The sequence below is a fragment of the Emydura macquarii genome, unplaced genomic scaffold, assembly GCF_026122565.2.
Source record: "Emydura macquarii macquarii isolate MOO-44397 ecotype Brisbane River unplaced genomic scaffold, CSIRO-AGI_Emac_v2 contig_2372, whole genome shotgun sequence".
Classification (NCBI taxonomy): Eukaryota; Metazoa; Chordata; order Testudines; family Chelidae; genus Emydura; species Emydura macquarii.
The window spans coordinates 2,943,195-2,965,370 of record NW_027132509.1 but is presented as its reverse complement, the minus strand read 5'-3'; the positions used below and the strand labels follow the sequence as shown (position 1 = coordinate 2,965,370).

General features: G+C 38.5%; 1 protein-coding gene across 1 annotated transcript in view; it reads right to left on the bottom strand.

The window, feature by feature from the left end:
- Nucleotides 1-8,375: 8,375 nt before the first annotated feature.
- The window catches only part of PLPP4 (phospholipid phosphatase 4), an 84,951-nt gene continuing 71,150 nt past the window's right edge, over nucleotides 8,376-22,176 (bottom strand). The window contains exons 6-7 of the mRNA XM_067561288.1: nucleotides 16,410-16,580; nucleotides 8,376-8,575 (exon numbers count right to left, since the gene is read on the bottom strand). Of these exons, the coding sequence (XP_067417389.1) occupies nucleotides 8,376-8,575; nucleotides 16,410-16,580 (371 nt within the window). The remainder of the gene's footprint in view (nucleotides 8,576-16,409; nucleotides 16,581-22,176) is intronic.

The following is a 22,176-nucleotide window of genomic DNA, read 5'->3' as shown; positions in this document are numbered from 1 at the left end:
AATGAGGCATGAAATGGAGAATCCCTGTCTGGATTCCAGAAACTCACATTACTGTATGTTACCTGGCAATACTTTTTTTTGTTTCCTTTTTGGAAAGTCTTCTCAGAAGCTGGCTGCATAAAGCAAGGGCCAGCTTCTGACCTCGTTGGTCTTGTGTAAATCCAGAGTAACTCAAGTGACTTCAGTACAATTATACTGAATTTACCCCCGATGACAATCTGGCCCCAGATGTGCATTGGTGGTTGCAGGCATTCTGGTTATCTCTATGAATTTAATCCAAAATCCCATAGCACTGATCCAGCTGTTGGGATATCTAGGCACAAAGGGGGGAAGGAATCTCATTTCATTTGAGTGTATCACAAATTCTCCACATAGCCTTGTCATTGCAATTTTATTCATGTTTAATATTTGTATTCTGCTGACATTTGGTGAAGTCCCAGTCTGTTGTTTCATAGGAGATCAGAACTCTAGACTGCACAGTCTGGTGCTTTGCTTCCTGTTCCTGCACTCCCCAATTTCTAACTTGGCCTTTTGGGGCAATGTCCCCTGTGTGTTTAATAGGACGGAGCAAACTTCAACCTCTTAATGGAAAGATCATTTAGGATGAAAATCATGGAGTTTCTACTCTGGGTATTTTCCTGTGGTGGAATGGAAAGTGATCTACTCTCCAGGGAGAAAAAAATGTATAACAGCATTTTTTGTAAAGGTCTCTCACATATTGGATATATTTAATTTAGTTCTAACCTTTTGGGAGAAGGATGTAGGAGTCATTCTGATCAGCTCATGCAGAATGTGCATGAAGGCAGATCATGGAAAGATGGAATAATGTGGATAGTACAACAGCATGTTAATACTGATAATATTCTTGATTATTCAAAAAAATAGTGATGTTTAGCACCTGTTAGATAATTGAGAAAAAATTTCAATAAATGTTTTCATCATGTATTTAAATAACATGCAGTAATTAGTGAATTAAATCTAAACCAACTAATTCCGAACTCATTAGCACGTAGGATGAGTATTTCAAATTGATTTTTCCATTTTGTCTATTTTATCTGAGATCCTATTGCCCAATTAACTAGTTTTGTTTGGTCTTTCTAGAGTTAGGGTATATCAGCACTGTTAAATTATTATTAAAATATTTGCTAAGAATGACCAAATCTAGCAAGTACATAGTTATGAATAATACGGTTTTAATGAACATTTTTATTAACATGAAACTGTACTGTAGCTGTCTAAACCATATTTAGAGACTTTGATTTAAAGATTATTTTTAACATTTTTATATCATATTTATGTAATCTGGTATCCTGCATGTACTTAATAAATAGAGATCCCTGAACATAGGATAACTTTCTGAGAAGACCTTAAAAGAAATTTAAAAGACAGCACTGGAACATCCGGAGGGGAAAAGATTTGTTTGGATTCCAGGGCTGGCGGCAATTTTTGAAAAAACTTATCCAAACCTCAGTGCTACTTTCTCTTGCAAGCTAATTTTTTCTCCATTAGTAAAAGATACAGAAGTGGGAACAGATGTTCATGGAGGTCGTACCTTTCTGAAGTAGTTGTTCTCTTTTTTACCAATGGATCCTGAATGTGAAGCTACGGACTTTTTAATATGTTAGTTGGAGGCTCATGAAATGTATTCTGTGTAATCCAGCCCTGAGCTATTGTCTTTTCCACTTCTGAGAGCAGAAGGGACCTGGAGTTAGAGAATGAGAAACTCGCATCTTTGTGGCATTGATCCCTATCCTGGGACCCTGCAAAAGTTCCACTCTTGGTTTCCTCTGCATAAATTAGGAGGCAATGCTGCGGGTTGAGAAACAAAGCTCATTCCTGACTGAATCTACGGCTATCAAAGTGAATATGCTGTTAGGAACCGGTGATATTCGTAGCTGCATTAACGCTTCGTGGGGTTCTTTTTTTGTACTTGCTACCACAGAAGCCTTGCCTGCTAGGAAACCTAGCTTTCAATGAGGAAATGGGCGAACCCAACCCTCCACACAGGTGTTTCTGTAACTATCAGACTGTGTGTGAAGAGCTACAGGAGACATTTGGGACCTGGTACATTATGTCTGCTGCCCCCATCCCATTTCACTTTATTTATACAGACACTGAAGACCTTTGGGCCCCCCTCCTCCCCCAGGCTTGAGGCCCCAGTACTATTGTCCTCACTTTCATCCTCTCTGATCACCACTGACAGGGTCTGCAGGCTGCACCTGCTCTCCACAAAACCTCTCCCACTGAGGGAAAACCGACTGGTAAATTCCAAGAGCACAATCACAAGCTGCTTCCTGGCCCCTTTACTCCCCCTCCTCTCCGCCTTTCCCCCCATAGCCCTCCAGAGGTATTCTCTATGAGAGAGGATGAGCCAGCCCTTAATTTTCTAGTTTCTATGGGCAAAGTTCATCCTGATGTAAATCCTTGGCATTAGACTAAGAATGAATTTGGCCCTATGATTTTGATCAGGCAGAGGGGATGCTGTAAGTTGTACAGTGAGAAAGGAACTGAACTTGCAGTACTTAAGACTTTCCTCTTTCCTACGGAGGTCTATGATTATGGTCCAATTCGGGGGGGGGGGGGGGGGGGGGGGGGGGGGGGGCATCGTTCCTCCCTCTGACTTTTATTCACAGCTTTTTGTGCACACGTGTGCTATTCTTCAGGCCTAATTCCAAGCTGACATCTTACAATTGAGTACCAACTGGGTCACAGACCTCTTCTTTATTTCTTCTTCCGTCTATTAGTTCTTTTCTTACATTTCTTCTGGCAGTTCCTCCCCTCCTTCCACCCCTTTGGCAATGGCTTCTATTGAAATTGAAGATGTTCTTGCATCTGCTGCCAATACTCACTCTGACTCTGAAGCTATTCATCTTTATTACAGGAAGCTTCTTTCTTTTGCTGTCTTCTCAAATTCCATTTGATCTACTTTTCCTCCGTAAGTTTTCCTTTCTACCACCCCTCACCAAATAGCTGTTGTTGGCAGCCATCAGATTATACTGAAGGCCTCATAAAGACACCCATTCCCTGATGAAAGATGATATGTGGAGTTGTATTGTAACAGCCATTGTTCGTTTAATTTTATGATTAGGTCTCAAGTGATATAAAAGTTAATTGTCCTTTTAAAAATGAATAGGCCAACTTCTGCACTAGCGTAAACCTCTTGCAACTCACTGAAATTAATGGAGTTGTACCAGAGTTAAATTAGTGCAGGATTTGACCATACAAGAAACTGAATTCCAGTGCTAAATAACAGACTTCTCTTTTTTATTACAGTCTTGTTTGCAGTGCAACAAACATACCCCTCTGGGAAAGGACCATGGTCCTGCTCCTGCACCCATAGAAGTCAATGGAAGTTTTGCCACTGATTTCCCTAGAAGCGGTATTGGGCCCATTTTTTAAAGTGCTTTGCACACCTATAGCACTGCATTAATAAAACACAACACCTGCACTGTAACCGTATACTAATGGCAGTATATTTACAGTACAGTTAAGTTAGGCCAAGAGGTTTCACTGCCAAAGTCCAATGCCCATATGATAGCAAGGCACTTTCCCCCTCTCCCCTCATGGGTCTATGGATCACTCTTAGGTAATTATTGAGAGCTATATGGTACCCAATTACAGTGCAGGTGTGCAAAGGATGCATGAAGCCTTTGCATCACTTGCATCTCCTCTGGTAAGGCACAATGGCAGCCTTTCCAAGTTCCCCTGTAGGCTCTAGCCACCCTAGAAGGGGTTGGCTGGATTCATCCACCCTCTAAGGGAGGTAGCAATAGGCATGGTCCTCATTCATGCTGGAGAACGCTGGAAGATGTTGTCCATTCCTGAGGAACAGCGCTCTCCAGTACTCACACTAAAATAGTGTAGCTTCACCATTACTATATGCTGTGGACATATCCATGGCAATTACTTTCAGTCTTGCCTGAAAGCGTTGCTCTGGGTACACAGTAACAGTGCCTTTGGAGTCTTCCCTTGAGTGCCAACTCTCCTAGCCTCTGCTCTCCTGTCTTCTAATACATTGCTCTGTCATCAAGGTTTGTAGCCTATACCTTGCTTCACAAAATGACTCAGGTGACAGAACTTTGTTCCATAGTGTGTGTGTAGAATGGTGTAAGTCTGGAGTAACTCAATTAAACACAATGGAACTACTCTTTATTTACACTGGTTTAATTAAGAGCAGAATTGGCTCTTTCTCTGTGAATTAATATGAGCACAGGAGGGTAAATTCTTCAGTGCATGGACCATGTCATATTTGTCCTGGGCAACACTGGGCTACTATAAAGTAATTATGTATCTGGACTAGGCACTGTAAAAATAATCATGTATTGAATGTTTCTTGTACTGTTGCATAATCTGGCTGATCTGTGCAGAGCAAAGTTGACCTTACCACTCCCCTTTTCCTGTTTCTGCTTTCTGTTCAAGGCTGTTCCCCTTTCACCAGGTCAGAACAGCTGCTCTTTGTCAGGCCAGCTCTAAGTAGTCACCAGAATCCAAAACTGCAACCAAATCCAATTAGATTCCCCCTTGACCACAAAATCATTTGTAAAATATGTGGACAACAGTTAGATTGAGTCAAGGAGCTTATCTCTGGTTTCGCTGAGAGCGGTATAAATCTGAGTCAGTGGAATCATACCATCGTAAAACCAGAACCAAGCCCTTAATTTCTATCTTGTATCTTTGGCACAGTATTTTCTTCCTCCTAATAAATTACAAACATTCTCACCATGTTAGAAACCAAGGGCTTATTGTACTGCGTTGGAAAAAATAGAGATCCTGAACCGCACTGAATCTGCAGTCAAGAAAATCTGAAATAAAAAAGATGGTTTAAACACCCTTAGATTTGTTTCTTGTCCTCAGTCTGACTCACATCTATCCCAGCACACATTCCTCGAGTTGATCTGATTCTCAGCTGATCTGTTAGCTGCTCTTGGTTTTGGTATTGCTCCATAGTTTTCCATAATAGCTTATCATTCCTCTTATAGTAATCATATTTTTATGAAGTATGTAATTCTCTGAATTTCACAGACAAAGAGCCATCTTGCATTTCAGCTGGCTGGATGTTCTGAGATGAACTTCAGATTTTAAGATCTAAACAGTGTGTTTTCCCTGGATGGAAATTGGATAATGTGCACTAGCTAAATGCTGGGGCAGGTCCCTTCTTGGAGCAAATTCTTGGAGCTGACGCTTGGAATTGCTGCTTGCTCCTAAGTGATTGCAGTTATTGTAGGGGTCTTGATTTGCAACACTCTGTATGGTTTACTGATTAAAGCAAATTGGTGACCTTTCTCCTTACCAAAAAAATGATAACAGGCAGATGTACAAAAACCCACATTCATGTGCAGTTTTATTCGTGCATTACAACATTACATTTCCTTCACTTTAAGAGAGCATGAAATTAAAATACACTGATCCACAAAAATGCTTTCCTTATGCTGACTTGCATTAGTAATTATAGCTCCTATGTACCTTTCTATAAGTTTCATTTCATTACATCTTTCATGATTTTAATTACATCTTAGTCAAAGCTTTTACATGGTCTGTTTTATTACTTTCAATTTAATTACATCCATTAAAAATAATTTCGTTGCTGCATTGCAAAGTCCTTTTCACCCATTTATCTTGCAATATAAGTATTTATGCTGCACAACATTTCATATTCCAGCATGTTCACAATTACATTTCTTCTAAGTGCTTTGTCAGCCTTTCACATCCCACTTAACAAGGGGAATAGAGCTTACTTGTATCAAAGTCCATTACAATAGTAGGAATTTATATAGCACATTTAGGAGGCCGTATTCATTTTTAAGAATATGCCAGATTTATATAAAAATGTGCAAAATGTGCTATGTAACAGTAATAAACTTTCAATTTGAGTTTAAGAATTTTTTAAATATTTGCATATGTGCCGGAAGCCAAGTTTTTCCATTGAAAGACAAAGTTAATGGAAAAGTCCTACAGAATTTATAGAAATGATAACTTTGCTACAATATTTTTAATCATCCTATATAAAATTATATCCCTGATATAGAATTCTATCAAATAGTGTAAAAACTCTATAGCAAGGAGATCATCTGAGGCTTAGTACACACTTACTGGGAAATTTGGTGGCAGTCGACGGGAGTTCTTGCGTAACACACGTTAACTTACTAAATCCTTTTCTGTGCGCCGTCTCCACTATGTTGTGCTGACAGGAAAAGCGTTCCTGTCGACACAGCATGACGCCTTTTGAGGAGGCGGTTTAATTGAATCAACTTCTGGATCAATTGAGCGGGTCTTCACTGCCGCTCAAATGATCCAGATAGATTGATCTGATGGTGGCGAATTTGCCTAGTGAGGATGCTGTTAAACTTTGCTTATATTGATTTAAATTAGGTAGGTTTAAGGAACTGGCATAAGCTACAGTGGTATGTAAAAACAGTGTTGCTGGTATAATTGCATCTACAGTAGGGCCTATAGCAGCATAGCTATGGTAGTAACATATCACATCCCTAACTGACATAGTTACACTGGTCTATGTTGTAAGTGTGGACTAGGCCTAATTTCTATAAGACCCGATTGGTCTTATCTCTATTACATTTTATAGGACTTTTCCATAAGGTCATTTCCTATTTATGTTTATTTCACAATTTTGTATCTGTTTTCATTAAATGATTTTGGCAGCATTCGTTTGTGTGCATTTTTTTTTATTTAGAAAAAAAAGGGTTCATAACTTGTTTTTCTTCTATAAAAATTCAAGTGTTGCCAATCAGGGAATAGCTCTTTTCAAAAAATCTACAAAGTTTACTTTGACAAAAATAAATGACAAGCCTTTACACTGAAACACAAAGCTTTTTTGAATCACATAACGCCTACAAGGCCAATACATATTCCAACAGGAACACATTAATTATAAGGTAACTATGGCATCAGTCTCCTCCAGTCTAAAGCACCATAATGGATATTGTTGATCAAAACTGTCATGATCACCTTAATCAGCTGATCGAGCCAAGTAATGTTCAACTGTCAGGATGTGATTTTAGAACAATTTACCAGCTCTTTCATAATCCAGCTATTCAAGGAAATGCTGGAAGCTGACACTCAGACATTCAAAGGTACAACATTTCACTGGAGTGTGATATATTTTTGATATATCATAGTGCATGAATAATGAATGAAAACTTGTACCTAAAAAGAAAAATTAACTAACATAGGTTGGTCATACACATGGTTAACTCCTCAGCCCCAAAGGCTTCATCCAATGCCTATTGGAGTACTATGAAATGATTCCCATTGACTTAATGAGCTTTGGATCAGGCGTCAAGATGACTCTTACAAATGCTATGCTTAGGAATATGATGACTTGAAAATGGGAAATGGAGAAAATGGAACACTTTTCTCAGAATTCAGCTAGACAGTGCTGGAAATTGACCCAAGCAGTCATACATGTGAAACCAGTGCTCATGAACCAGACTCCTTACATTCCTTAAGATCTCCACCAACGCTGCAGTGAGCTATTAGAGACAATTCCACCAGGACAGCTGTGGCACATTGAGATTCACAGAAAACATAGTGTTTCTTCAACTGCACAGTTTTATGATTTTTTCCTGTTTGTTTTTAAGATTGCAGCTTGTTGTCATGGGAGTTGCTGCAATTTCATTCAATTTTGAAAATAATTACTGCATAAGGTCTCAGAAAAAATGCTAATATTTTAATAGCCAGTTTCTAATCCAGCCTATAAACATATGTTATTGCAAACTGACAGTTTCCACAGCTTTGGCTCACTCTGCTGTCAGCCTCATCCTCCTAAACTCCTGATGTAAGTAGACTTGGCTCTTTTCAGTCTCTTGCTCTTCATACATTTCTGCGACTGTTTAATTACCAGCTCAGAATAACCCTACGAAAACTTGACAACTAACACAGAGTATTCACATCATGTGGAAGATTTATTATGTTAGAAGACCACAACATAAACATGAGGAAGTTGCCCCTTACATATCAAATTATATAAAGAAACAGACCAAGGCTTGATTATGGCAGTTGCTGAAAACCTCCTGGAAAGTGATGACTGCACTCAACTGCCACTGAACTCACCAAGGGTGGAAGACAATCTATTTCCTAGGAGGCAATCAGCATCACACAAGATCCACTGTTTTCAGATCAACTGTATCTTCAAACACCTCTCTTTCAAAACTATTCAGTAACGGATTGAAAACAGACAGATGAACGAAACAGTTTGAACTGAAAACCAAACCTTAAAAAAAGTAGGAGGATGTTACTGTATTAAAAAGAATATCTTTAAAAAAAATTACCACCCAAATGTACTGTAGGAAACATCATATTAAGAAACCAGTTTGGAGGAATGTGAGAAGGGCTAAAAGTTCATTGTGCACATTTATTAGTCATACTGGTCCTTCAGTTATTCCCTCTAGAGGCAGGCCGGTAGCATTATCTGCTGTAGGTCTCTCTTCTTTCTTCGTTGAGGTCTGAACTAGGAGGCTGATGTAAGGTTTATGGCAAGCCATATTATCCAAAGGAGGATAGTGCTGTCTGTAGCAAATATAAGCGAAAATTAGGCCAATGATTCCTCCGACAAAAGCATCTAGGTAGGAAAAGCAACAAAAAATCAAGCATGTTAGTGTTGGAACAACAGCCAGTATTGATGGGGGTAGATGGGGGGGAATTAAACCCTGCATCCAAAGGGTGCAGAATGTTTCCCTGGATGGAAGCATCCTGCATCCTTTAATCTGCTCCTGGATTTATGCTCACGGAGAGCACTCACAAGGGAGTCCCACAAGAAACCCGAGGGGTTGCTGCCCAGAAGATGGCACTCTTGTTCAGAGGCAGGTGGGTGGAATCTCTGTGAGGAAGTCTTTACAAAACATTCCCTTTGTGCAGGGAACATTGTGAAGGCTGTGGGTAGCGTGAGATGGATGGAATTCTGCATTGCCCCTTTGCATTCCCTACAAGACTTTTGGGCCACTAAATCCCCATGTGGCTTTAGAAGTCCCTCTTTGACCCCCCCCCCCCCAGCCTGCCATCTAAAACTATACTAACCAGCCTATTGGGGGCTTGCACAGAGGCCCCTGCCTGGCCTCTTCTCCTGCATCTAGGAGCCACTCAGCACCTTGCACTATTGGGCCCTAATATTTTGCACCTTTAATATCTTTTAACGATTTTGTTTTAAATCCAGGGTGGATAGTCTCATAGCTGCTAAGCTACATGGATACTCTATCCACAAAATAGGTTTTACTGTAGCGTCTACAGTTGCATGTTTATTTAAAAAAAATCAGTTAATCTGAAAACGAATACAATTTTATTGAAAGACAAATCCTGATTAAACAGTCTGTCTTTTTGGTATTATCTTCCTGCTTCTCACTGACCTCCCCTCCCCCTCCAAGCCTGCAGTAATGCTTGGTGACAAAAGCACTCTGAAGTCCTGCAGATACTGCGGTGTGACCTGCCCACTAACATGCATTGGTGTAAAGGGAACATGGTCATTACAGTTTCTTCCTGTAGTTGTCCTCTCCGTGGGTGCCACCACTTCAACAAACCAGATAATGAACTTCTTTGCAACACAAAGAGATTTGCTTCCTTAGGTTTTTTGTGGGGACTGTTATTCTCTATCTGAGAGAACAACAGTCTCCCAAGTGCAAGAGGATTCGCACTGTTTGTCAAGTCACCACCTGCCCCTTACTACTTGATTTTTTTTTTTTTTTTTTTTGTCTGCTTTGGGAAATTATTTATTTTCAAGCGGGGAAAAAATATTCCCTGAAAATACACATTGGCTCAGAAAAGCCCTGAGGATTCAAACATAAACAATAGTGAAAGACACTATTAAATAATGTGTTTGATTTTGTTTAGGAACTTTAACACTGATCAAAAAAGCGTGGAAATTATCAAATTGTCTTTCTTACTGATTTGATTTGCACTTCCCTAAAGGAAATGACAGTGTAATAAAAAAATAGGGAAATTGTTGTATCTGATTGCAAAGAAGGGTAAATCACTAAAATAAATAGCTTTTATATTCTTAAATATAATTAAAGAGTAATTTAGAATTTAAGTTCTAGTTCTGTCAGCCTGGTGTAGATTAAGTCAGTGTGAATGGAACTTACTTGTCAATAGAGAACAAATTCCCAAGAATGTAATAAAAGTGTGACACACAAGAGTGCTGTAAAGATATTGGAGTGGGAATTTCAAAAACATCTCAGTGATTTAGTAGCATAAATCCCATTGCAAGTCACTGGAAAATGCCACCCTTGAGCTTTATTTCTGGGCTTCATTGCCAGGGGTCAGGGTAACTAAAAGTTAACAATACCCCGTCACATGGCAGAAGTCACTATACACGGACTCCAATGTCTGCTGTTACACAGACTTGCAAAGTTGGTTAAATTAACCAAAATTGTTTAGAATAAAATAATTTACTCTGCAGGTAGATGAAAGGCTGCTTTTGTCCAGTTGGTGCCTCATCTAAATCACATTAAAATCAAAGAATGATTGAATCTGGATAGCATTTTAGGGCCTCATCAAATTCCCATTGAAATCAAAGGAAAGACTCCCAGTGACTGCAAGGGACATTGGATTGGGGCCTTAGTAAGAACGTCAGAATGGCCATACTGGGTCAGACCAAAGGTCCATCTAGCCCAGTAACCTGTCTTCTGAGAGTGGCCAGTGGCAGAGGCTTCAGAGGGAATGAACAGAACGGGACAATTTCAAGTCATCCATCCCAGTCATCCAGTCCCAGCTGCTGGAAGTTGGATGTTTAGGGACACCGTGAACATGGGGGTTGCGACTCTGACCATCTTGGCTAATAGCCACTGATGGACCTATCCTCCATTAACTTATCTAATTCTTCTTTTAACCCAGTTATATTTTTTAGTTATACTTCACATCATCTCCTGGCAATGAGTTCCACAGGTTTATGGAGCATTGTGTGAAGAAATACTTCCTTTTGTTTGTTTTAAGCCTTCTGCCTATTCATTTCATTGGGTGACTCCTGATTCTTCTGTTATGTGAAGCAGTAAACAACAGTTCCATATTCACTTTCTCCACACCATTCATGATTTTTATAGCCCCCATCTCAGTGATCTCCATTCCCTCTGTCCTCATCGACTGCATCACATTGGAGCGTCTGCTGGAAAGTGTCAATATAATGGCAGCTCTCATTATATTGATGAAGACGAGAGAACAGCACCTTTCTCATTTAGAGAGGATACTAGGATTCCCAGAGTATCCAGATCTGCAAGCACACTGTTAATCATATTATGTCCATTCTACTGTGGTCAACACAGTTAGCTTCAGCATAGTGAGCTCCTGACACAAACGTCTTCTGACAGCTTTAGACTTTACAGCTCAGGCACCAGTATTTTTACTTTCTCTCAGGTTCTGCAAACAAGAGCACCAGGGAAACCCTGCGTGCTGGTCCTTTCTGTGTCCCTTAAAAAAGAACTTGCCCTTCCTGGAGGCTTTTGAATTATTAAGATTAGTAACTTTTCTTTAGGTTATTAATATGGCGTGATTGATAACACAGGCTTCAATTCTGTGAGTCTTACATGTAGTAAATAGTATCTTACTCCTCTGAGCAGTCTGATGGACTTCACTATTACTACTCGTGAGAAAGGTGCTATGTGTAGCTAGGATACACAATCGTGTTCCTACTACCAGTACCCTCGTCTTCTTTCTCCCCTAACCTCCATACTGATCACTACTCCCACCTATTACATCTCCATGAAGTCAAAGGGATTGCTTGTGAGAGTAGATGCTCACCAGTATGACCAAGTGTTTCACAATCTAACCGTTCATAAGATCTTTGGGGTAAGGACTACTTTTACTGTATGTTTGTACAGCAGCCACCTCAATGGGACCCTGATCCTGACTGAGACTTGTGGAAACCATAATACAAACTAACCACAGGACTGCAGTCCTTTAGATTTCTGGGTTGCTGATCTTACCCCATGTAACCAGCAAAATTAGAACAAACATTTTCACTCTGGTTTTCTCCAAGAACAAGCCTGGGTTTTGTTTGAGAACCTAGGAGAGACAGCCTTGCAAAATGCTATTTTTAATTCATTTATCAAAAATAGAAAGGGAACGTTGTTCCAGACTCATTGTTTACCCCTGATTCTATATATTTCCATTTATCTAGTTAATAAATTAATTGGAATCTTTTCAGAACTAGAGAAAGCCATGTATAAAGCTAGAGTCTTAAAATAATCAATGTATTTGGGATTTCATATGGAATATGCTAATCTGCTATAGAGTAGAACCTCAGAGTTACAAACACCTGGGGAATGGAGGTTGTTCTTAACTCTGAAATGTTCATAACTCTGAACCAAACTTTATGATTGTTCTTTCAAAAGTTTACAGCTGAACTTTGGCTTAATACAGCTTTGAAACTTTACTATGCAGAAGAAAAATGCTGCTTTTAGCCATCTTAATTTAAATGAAACAAGCACTGAAACAGTTTCCTTACCTTATCAAATCTTTTATTTTAAACTTTCCCTTTCTTTCCCTTTATTCCCTTTCCTTTATTTCCCTTTATTGAGGTTCTACTGTACTTGATTAATGCCAACACAAAGATTATGAACACTGTATTTTCCAACAGAACTGAAGGAGGCTCAGGGAATCCTCTTTGTATTAATTCTGAGATCTGATTCTATGGCTTTTTAATGTAAGGTTATGCTATTTCCTCTTTCATCTCCAGTTCACTGAGTCCTATACCGTCTATTGATAGACCTTGCTCATTCCTCACAGGGCAGTTAAGGTTTTAGCACAAAGCCACCATAAGTATCTTTACACAATTGGCTGCCTCCACTGAGCACAAAAGACAAGGGCTGAGCTACGATACTAAATTTTACAGAGTGACTTAGTCCCTCCCTAGAGAGTGCGATCTTCTCAGGTAAGAGGCTAAAGTCACCTGCAGGATAACACAGCTGCCTGAATAATTCCTGGCTTGCGAGCAGCCAGCAGAGTTTTCAGCATCATCTACTTAAACATCAAAGGCAAATTTACACAGCTGTAATGGACACAGTGGTAACCCCTTGGGTGTAATCTATTTCCACCACATATAAAACACACCATAATTATCTGCCTCACAGCACACATTTTAGTCCACAAATAATTCTTGCTCTTGGCAGGATAAAACACATTGCAAACAGGCATAGACCATGCTAGAGAATAACTATTGGAATTTTTTCTCACAGACGCACACAGTTTTAATACTTTATTCCACAGCATATCTATCTCTATGCACATGAATTTGCTGAAATAATTAGTCTGCCCTTTAAAGGGGTTATCTGATTTTTTTAAAATTCAATTTCTATATTTTTGTCATGAATATGTAATGTTCCTCCATCCTGAATATATCTTCTAGATAAATTGCTATAAAAATGATTCTCTCTACACTTGATATTGTGGCAATTTTGTACATTCGTGCTTATTTGTACAGCTGGTCAACATTTTTTGTCCAATTTTTTTTCTGTCAGAAAATGTGGTTTCATCTAAATAAAAATTTTCTTTGGGAAACTGTTGATTTACACTACATTTTAAAAATTTTCTAATGTACAATGAAACGTACAACAAAAAATTTTGTTTTGAATAGGAAAACTCACTTTCCTGAGTTTTGTTTTAAAATTATTAAAGGTGTTGAAGTTGTCTTAGATAAGCATGCAAAGCATACCATTCATGTTTTTGTTTAAAAAGAGGTTAATAATTGTTTTAAAATTATTAATGTTTTAATTTCTTTAACAAATGCTTTGTTTCATTTTTTTAATAATTATTTTAAGGTCTGTAGTTTCAGTGATTGTTAATAATTTTGAAGGTTTAACACACAGGTTTTTTTTTTTAAAGCAAAAATGGTAAAAATTAAGTATTTTAAATTGTTGAAGGTTAAGTTGCTAAAGCTGATTTCTTTTTCTAAAATAACTTCTTGAGTAACCCCTCTTTGTCAACAGAATATCAGCTTAATTCCGGGCTGCTTCTGTAATAACTGTGAATTGAATATCAAACCACTCAAATGAAGGGCTCTTGCAACACCAAACTTTTTGGCAAATTTTCTGTTTGTTTTGTTTTCAAAATGTTTTTTTATGTTCAAAATGTTGTTGTTTTGGATGTTGAAAAGGGCTCACAAATGCAAAAGTGGTTCCAGAAGAAGATCAATTTGTTGCTTCTTTTTAGAGGAAGCAAAGCACTTGGGTAAGAACAGTATCAGGGCTAAAGATTTTTTTCCCAAGTGTGCAAGCTTAACCACTAGTTCATGGTTGCTGGTTTGTGTACATGTACAGCTTTAACTGTGTAACTGGCAAAAGAGGGGAAAATGTTTTCCGTCTTTACGCATCTCGGGCAGACAGACAAAGAAGTGAGAAGAACTGATTTGTTCTTAAATACCTTACAAATATGTAACAGCAGCAGTTTTAGCTACAAATGATGTGAGTTTTAAGTTCTGAACTTTAACATCTGGAAAATTGACCTGCAATTTTCATAACATCTAGTCAAGTAACATTTATAAATCCCAGTTTTGGAATAAGAAATTTGCAAACCTTACACTATAACCAAGTACCTTTTCCCTTTTCTCCCTTTTTTCTATATGCTTGAACTAAAATAAGGCTTTTCATTGTAACTGTGATTTTATGAACAAATGTCTGATCCTAGGTGGAACTGGTTCATAAAAAAGAGGGATTATATTGTGATAAATTGGGCCTACAAATTTATTCTAATTATGAGCTCAACTGTAAAAGGTAGTGAAAGTTCATAAAATGTCACGATAACCTATAATAGCAAATGTTAATGGCAACAGATGCAAACAAACAAACAAAAAAGAAACTGACAAAAAAAACCCTGAATTAGTCAAAACAGAAAAGTCTACTGATATAGTTCAAAGACTATGTCAAAATCATGCATGGTAAAAACAAAAGATATGTAACTGAATTATAATGAACCAAATTGGTGTGTCAGATATTAGGTCAAATTGGCAAACAAAATAATGAGGGGATGGGCTATTCCATCCATCACTCCCTTTTTTTTTTTTTTTTTTTTTTTTTTTGGGGGGGGGGGGGGGGGGGGGGCCTTAAAGAAAGACTTTGGGGGAAAAATCGGAAAAACAGATGTAAGCTATTGGAACGAGCTTCAGCATTCTGGCTGCCATCCCCATCATTTCCTGGGACCTTGGGCCATCTTCATCCTAATCCCGAGGAATGTCCTGACCAGATCAGGCCAGAGAGAGGGATTCAGATGACACTGGTATCCCTACCAGCTTGAGCTAAATCCTACACACCCCCAAGGACTTTAGGACTTTAGCAATAGCAGAAACAACAGCTCCAGCTCATCTCAACTAACTTCAAAGGACAGTTATTCCTATATTTAATACCATCAGAGAGGCAGCCAAACAAGGTTTCCCCCCTCTTCTAATAACTCTCTCCAGCTAAAGGGAAAGCTAACAAGGGATGTTGTTAAAATGAAAGTTTTAATATTTTACATTTCAAATGCTTTTAACTGTTTTTCCTTCTTTTCTTTATCTTTAATAAAAGATTTAAAGGATTTTGAATGGTGTGTTTGCCATAGTACTAAGCAGGCTGGAGTTTCTGTATACCAAACCCTATTTAACACTGTTTAATGTTGGAAAGTCACTGGCTTATGTTAACACCTTTGGCTCATTTATTCCATGTAAATTAATATGACAGTGGTAAGATCTTCTGACTCTAAGATCTGATTGCAGGATCAGGAAAGCATTGCATGCTCCTGCAATTAAGAACATGTCATGATAAAATAAATTCTGAATATTTTAATTTGCAGTTGCAACTTAGTGAAAATTCATTGGTACAACATACATTCTACACATTAAATCATCCAGCTAACATCTGAGAATTAGTGTGTCCTGAAGCAAAATGCAGGAATCAAAAATATTATCCCCCAGAAGCTATGGAAAATCAAATTTTTATTGGACATGATGTGAATATGATATATTTTCCTTACTAAATTAGGTGATTAATTTGGAAACAGTGATTCTCATTCCTCCAAAGTCATTATGACTGTAGCCTTTTACCCAAACGTGTGTTTTACTAAAAAGTTTTAATGGGCTAGAAAATATGAAGCTTTGCAGCAAAACTTTGAGTTTGGACAAAAGTTGTCACCCTCCGTGTTCTATACTATATATCTTACAATACCACAATCCACCTAGTAACCATTACATAAAAGTCCTGTAGTCTTCTGTTCCATAGTAATGGTCCAAAACATGTTTATATGCATTCATTCATATATAAAAACACACAGATATACTGGGCCCCTGTCATATTCTCACACACTGTAGGACCTAAAATGAAGCCTAGAACCAGCAGCAAGTCAAACAAGCTATAACCGCTCCAACCCAGGAGCTCTCCCTGTACAATGTTAACCACTGAAATACAAGGATAATAAAAAGAAAAGGCATCACTCTGGCTCACCTTGCCAATGATGCTTGTAATCACACATGCGTGACAGGGCAATCATCATGGCACAATACAGAGGCAGAATTGCTGCACAAAGCCGCCAGCTTTTCCCTCGGCCGTTTTCAGTGAAGCAGTGCAACTTTCCAGCTAAGTAGAAGGTCGTAAAGCCAAGGCCTGAAAATGCAACTGCCGAAGAAAAACACAAAATTACAGAGCCATGTAATTAACAACTAGAGTAAGAGTGTGACATTGTGAGGTTTAACAGAGAAGTAAGTAGCTTGTGATAAACAAGAGGTCAGACTAGATCTGGTGAGCCTTTCTGGCCTTTAACTCTTATGACCAGTATCTCTCTACTGCAAGAAGGTTCTGATCCTACTAGGTGCTCAGCACTGTCTGTAAGGTGAGAGGCCAATAGAACCAGAAGGTTACCAAAAACACAGGCCATGCAACCTGAACCTAGGTAAATTCTAATGGCCAAATGGGGGAGCCACGGGTGCACAGTACCTGGGAGGAGGCACTCAGCGCTTTTCACTCAGCCCCGTATCCACTGTGAACCTGCACATAGAACTATTGAGGAGCTTGCTCAGCAACAACCCCAGCCTTCATCTTACCAGAATTGCTATATCTTGGCTATTCAAGTTATGAAAAATCAACCTTCCTAAACAGCTGATTTTTAAATGTTTTATGTTAAAATGGCAGACGTTAGGCTCAAGCCTACAAGTGCTGAGCTGTGGGTACTCAGTCCCATGCAAGATCAGGTCTATTATTTATACATGCTTTCCCCATGGGTGATATACATCTGTACAGTAACAAAAGGTAATGAGGTCGAGTAAATACTTCAGAATAAATCCACCTGCTTTTTCTGGATGTGCAGCTCACACATAACCCACCAAATCCCAAAATACTGCCGTATCTCATTTTAAAAATCTTTTCAGGAAAGTTTTCTTTAGCAGTGAACTCTTTTCCGCTGGAAAAAGCAGACCTCCTCTCCAGTAGGACATCTTTTTCTTTTGCTTTATGGCATCCCATCCAATAAGGCCTCAAGCACACGCTTAACGTTAGCCACATGTTTCAGAGTTCTGCTGAACTGATGCTGGCAAGTCCATGATTGATGGTGTAAAAGGGTTCACTCATATACAGATATTTTTTACATATTTAAAAGCTATTATTGGGCTCCATTTTCTTGCTTCTCTATAGCATTCTTAGCTAGCAGTTATGATAGAACCCAAAAGCCAAATTCCTATATTCTGGCAGTTGTTCACATTACAGATAGCTGGTGATGGATCTGGGACAGCAATTTAACAAAAAAAAAAAAATTTTTTAATTTTAATTTAAAACTATGCATACCGTGCATTTTAAATGTCTGTTGTTGTAAGTGCATGTAGTGCTGGTGAAAGGTGCGGGACAGACAGCTCTGAAAAACCAAGTCCTTTGTTGCTCCATAAAAAGGGGACAAACAGAGAGTACACACAGGGCTAACCTGTGCGCCTCGTCCACAGTCTGGAAGGACCAGCTGTGGGAATGAGAGCAGAGATCGCTCTCTAGGCATCTGATCCAAAGCCCATTGCCATCAATAAGAATCTTTCTATTGACTTGAATATAAGGGTCGGATCTGACCCTCATTGATTTCCCAATCCTGTAAATTGCTGACTACCTCCTCTGAGAAGATGAAGGAAGTTGCAACTAATTCACTGATAATTCCACATCACTTTAAAATAGTGGTTTCACCCTGATTTAAAGGTTATGATTCTACTATTTATACACGTGTCTAATGTAAAGCAGACTATATAATAAATACACTCACTCTGGACGTAAATTGACTACTGAATATTCATGAGATACCTAATCAAATTAAATATAAAGCTACCTATGTATCGCCTTGTGACATTTGTTATGAATTTATCACTGTAAGAACGAGGCATTACTCATTTATTGACACATGAACAGAAGGTCATGTTCATATGATAAAATCCACTGATCCTGCTCTCGCTGAATTCAATGGCAAAATTCTGAGTGATGCAGGATCAAGTCCAGATTTGTTTTCTAAACTTATGCTTAGGCCTTTCAAAGTCCTTCTATACATCGTTTCCATTGCTAAATAAAACAAAGAAATTACCTTTGTGTTCTGCAGATGAATCTATGGAACGATCAATTTTAGTTGATACCACAGTGGAGTATTTTCATAAATATCAACCATGCAGACAACTGAATATAATCACTGTCTTTCTCCTTTAAATTCACAAATGAACAGCGTCTTTTGAACAAAAGCAGCAGATAAAGATGGGATGCCTACTAAGCATCAAACTGGGGCAACACACATTTAGTTCTCTGATAGTGAAAGCATCATAGGCTGAAGGGGGCTATGTTCTTCTTGGCTGAAGAAGGTGGGAAGTGGACTCTGAAACACAGGTCAGTGTCTAATACACTCCAGCACAATAAAAGGTCTCCTGCAGGTAGTCACTTTTTTTAGGAGAGAGTTCTTTAGAGAAGGGACCCCTTGAATACAGCACCAATGCAGTAACCATGCCTGGAAATATAAATACTTGGGAATCTCCTTTAAAAAATCATGAGGTCTTACTTCTTGGGATGTGGATATAGCTTGAAGAGCCCAAACCAATGGGTATTAAAACATTCCTCCTACTTCTAGAGAAGGTGCTGCAGTGGTTTCCTCCTATGTCCAAAACTAGTCTTAACTTGGTGCATGCTTTTTATCGTGTTTCCTTGATGAGCTATGTGAGATGTGTAATAATAGGTATGGACTACCAGGGTTGGATAAAACAGAATCTGACCCAGATATTCACCACCATTCAAATTTCATCTGATTACTTTTTGAAATAATAATAAAAAAGTAGGTTTACACTTTTTCCATGTACTACCTCTCCTCCTCCCCAGTTTCTGTGTGCTTTTGTGCTTCCGGGTTCTTTCCATGACTGCAAAAGGGAAAGCTGAACTACTTGACTGTGGTATTTCCACCAGTCCCTGGAAGCACAAAACGTAATACATTTCACCAGCGAGACTACACTTGTGAGATTTGAAGCCCCAAGCAGTTCAGAGGGTTTGGATAAGCATCGACATTTTGTACTGATTTTCCACCAAATCTAGTCTCTGAATTGTTGAGCAGTACCATGTGGAGTAGCAACCGCTCTTTGTAATGTAGGTCTTCAGTTCACTCCTATGCATATTCAGAATAGCTGTGGTTTGCAAGACAATTCTAATGGAGGAAAATGTAGCAAAAACACAGTATACGTTTTTTTACGGAGAGCAACATGTTTTCTCACAGTGAAAACTCCAGCAAGGTGTTGTTTAGCATATCTTAGGATCACAACCAACACGGAAGGGAAAAAAACCAGCAATTAAAATATGTTCATACATTAATGTCAACCCCTCTATTTTGTTAATGCTGGGAGAATATAAAATTCACCTGGTATTCAGAAAAACAGATTTCTGGATGCCTGGGTCAATATTTGTACATTATGAGGGGATGCAGGAACAGCTTTACTTCCCATATATCATGCAACTAAAAAAAAATGGGAGTTTCTTCCTTAATTTCTTTAATCTAAATCTTTTTATTTTTAGGCATGTAATTTTCACATTCATAGTGAAAGCAACATTGGGTTCTGTAACATGCTCCAGGGCCATAGATTTTTGCAAAGGCAGTGAAACAAATATTAATTATAGCACAGCGATACCCACCAAAATTTTAAAAAAAAATGCACGGCATTGCATTTCAATGAACCAAATTAGCCCCTAAAGACAAAGGATTTAAAACAAAACCAAAGTTTTTTTTTTAGATAAGATCATTGTTAGTTTCAAAAAAGGTGATGGTAAGTACAGAACTTCCTTGATATTGATTATTTATATAGCTTCTATCATCTCAGAGGGATTCTCAGGGAACTTAGTGACAGCAGGGTATCAAAATTTAGAGAATTTTTGCTTCAAATACAATACAAAGTAAAGTAAAAAGAAACAACTTATCAACAGAGGTTTCAAAACCTTCTTAATATGGAACCCCTTCAAAGTTTCTTTTCTGAGAAGAGAAAGTTTTGAAACACTGACTGATTTTAATTGGATTGAAATGCCTTATTGCTGAATTAAATGGGCAGTGCAGTGCAGTTAGCAGCAGAGACATTTGATGCAGATTTGAACAGCTCAGAAATGGCAGTTTTTTTCTCTGCCATGTGTATTACAAACATTCAGTCTGTTGCAATGCATATTACAGCTATGTCAATAACTGATTTTTCAGTTTGCTGGCAATTCTATTTTTTAAATTTTTTTTAAAAAAACGCCAACATTTTTCAGAATTTTCAGCAAATCAAAAAGTTGGAAAAAATCATTTTGGGTTGAATAAAATGCTTCATTCAAAATGACATATTTTGTTTCAGTTTTGAGCATTTTGTTAATAAAAACAGAGGAAACTTTTATTAGGGATAGATTCATAAGGGGACGTAGACACCATTCACAAAACCATGGTGGTGGTGCACTCTCTTCCATAAAGTGCATTCACCTGGGATGTGGGAGTCCCAGTTTCAAACTCCCACACTATATACAGGGGGTTGGACCAGATGACCTCTGAAGTCCCTTCCAACTCTAATATTCTATGATATAAAAGTGGACCAGAAAATAAGAGTGATTATGTTGCCTAGTGGTTAAGTCACTCACCTGGGTTCCAGTTCCTGCTACAGTGAATGTTTAATTATTTACACAAAGTGGAACAGCTTCAATAGGTGAGACTGAGGGTATGTCTACACTGCTGGGGCTGTGCCAGGCTGCACGGAATCGATGCAGCGGGATCGATTGAGTGGCAGTGGAAACCTGCTCAATTGATCCGGAAGTGCTCTCCAGTGGACGCAATAAATCCACTCCTCCAAAATGAATTTGTGAAATGTTTCGGTTGCCTCAAATCTAAATTCTTCACCAAAAAAGAAAAGAAAAGAAAAGAAATACCAGATGAAAAATTCTGTCCAGCTCTAATGAATAACTTGAAGAATCACAGCATCATCATGGTGGTCCTTTGTCAAAGGATCTCTGTGCATGTTTATACTTTACACAATCTCTGGACCCATTGTTACATCTTTAGGGAGATCAGTAAAAACCTTACTAGGCATCAAATATTTTACATTGTGAAATGCCACTTTGTGGGTTTGGATTCTTCTGTAGAATTCCTTTCATGGTGATACACAAGTAAATGAAAAACAGCTAGGACTAAAGCTAAATATACCCCATATAAACAATATATGGGTGCCTGACTGTTATAAATTACATGCCTTTAAAGTTTGAAGGCAAGAAGGTAAGTAAAAGTGTAGGCTAAGAGGCCAAGTTACAGCAAACTGCATCTGACTCCAAAGAAGACAGGCAAAGCCACCCCTGCCTTTATTAAGGAACCTCCATATCTGCCTTGTATTTGTTCTATTCAATCTAATCTACAGTGCAATCTCCAGAGCTGTAACAATGTGCTGTATTATTCTGAAGATTGGTGGCAGAATCTGACAACATAAAAGATAATCCCTTTAAAAGGGTGGTGGAATCCTTTGGTAGATTTAGCTTGATGAGCCCTAGATTGAGTCCAGCCAAGGAGCCTGGTACAAAAAAATCAAAATGCACATAGCACTCCTGGTCCCTTTCCCATACTCTGTATTTGTTCACAGGGTTTAAAATTTCCATTGAGGTCAACGGAGGTTCCTCATCATAAAAGAATGCTCAATACACAGTATGATCTATACTTGCAGTATAGGTAGAGGGACAAATTTTGCTTTAGGCTGTTAGTTTGTAAATCTGAAATGAA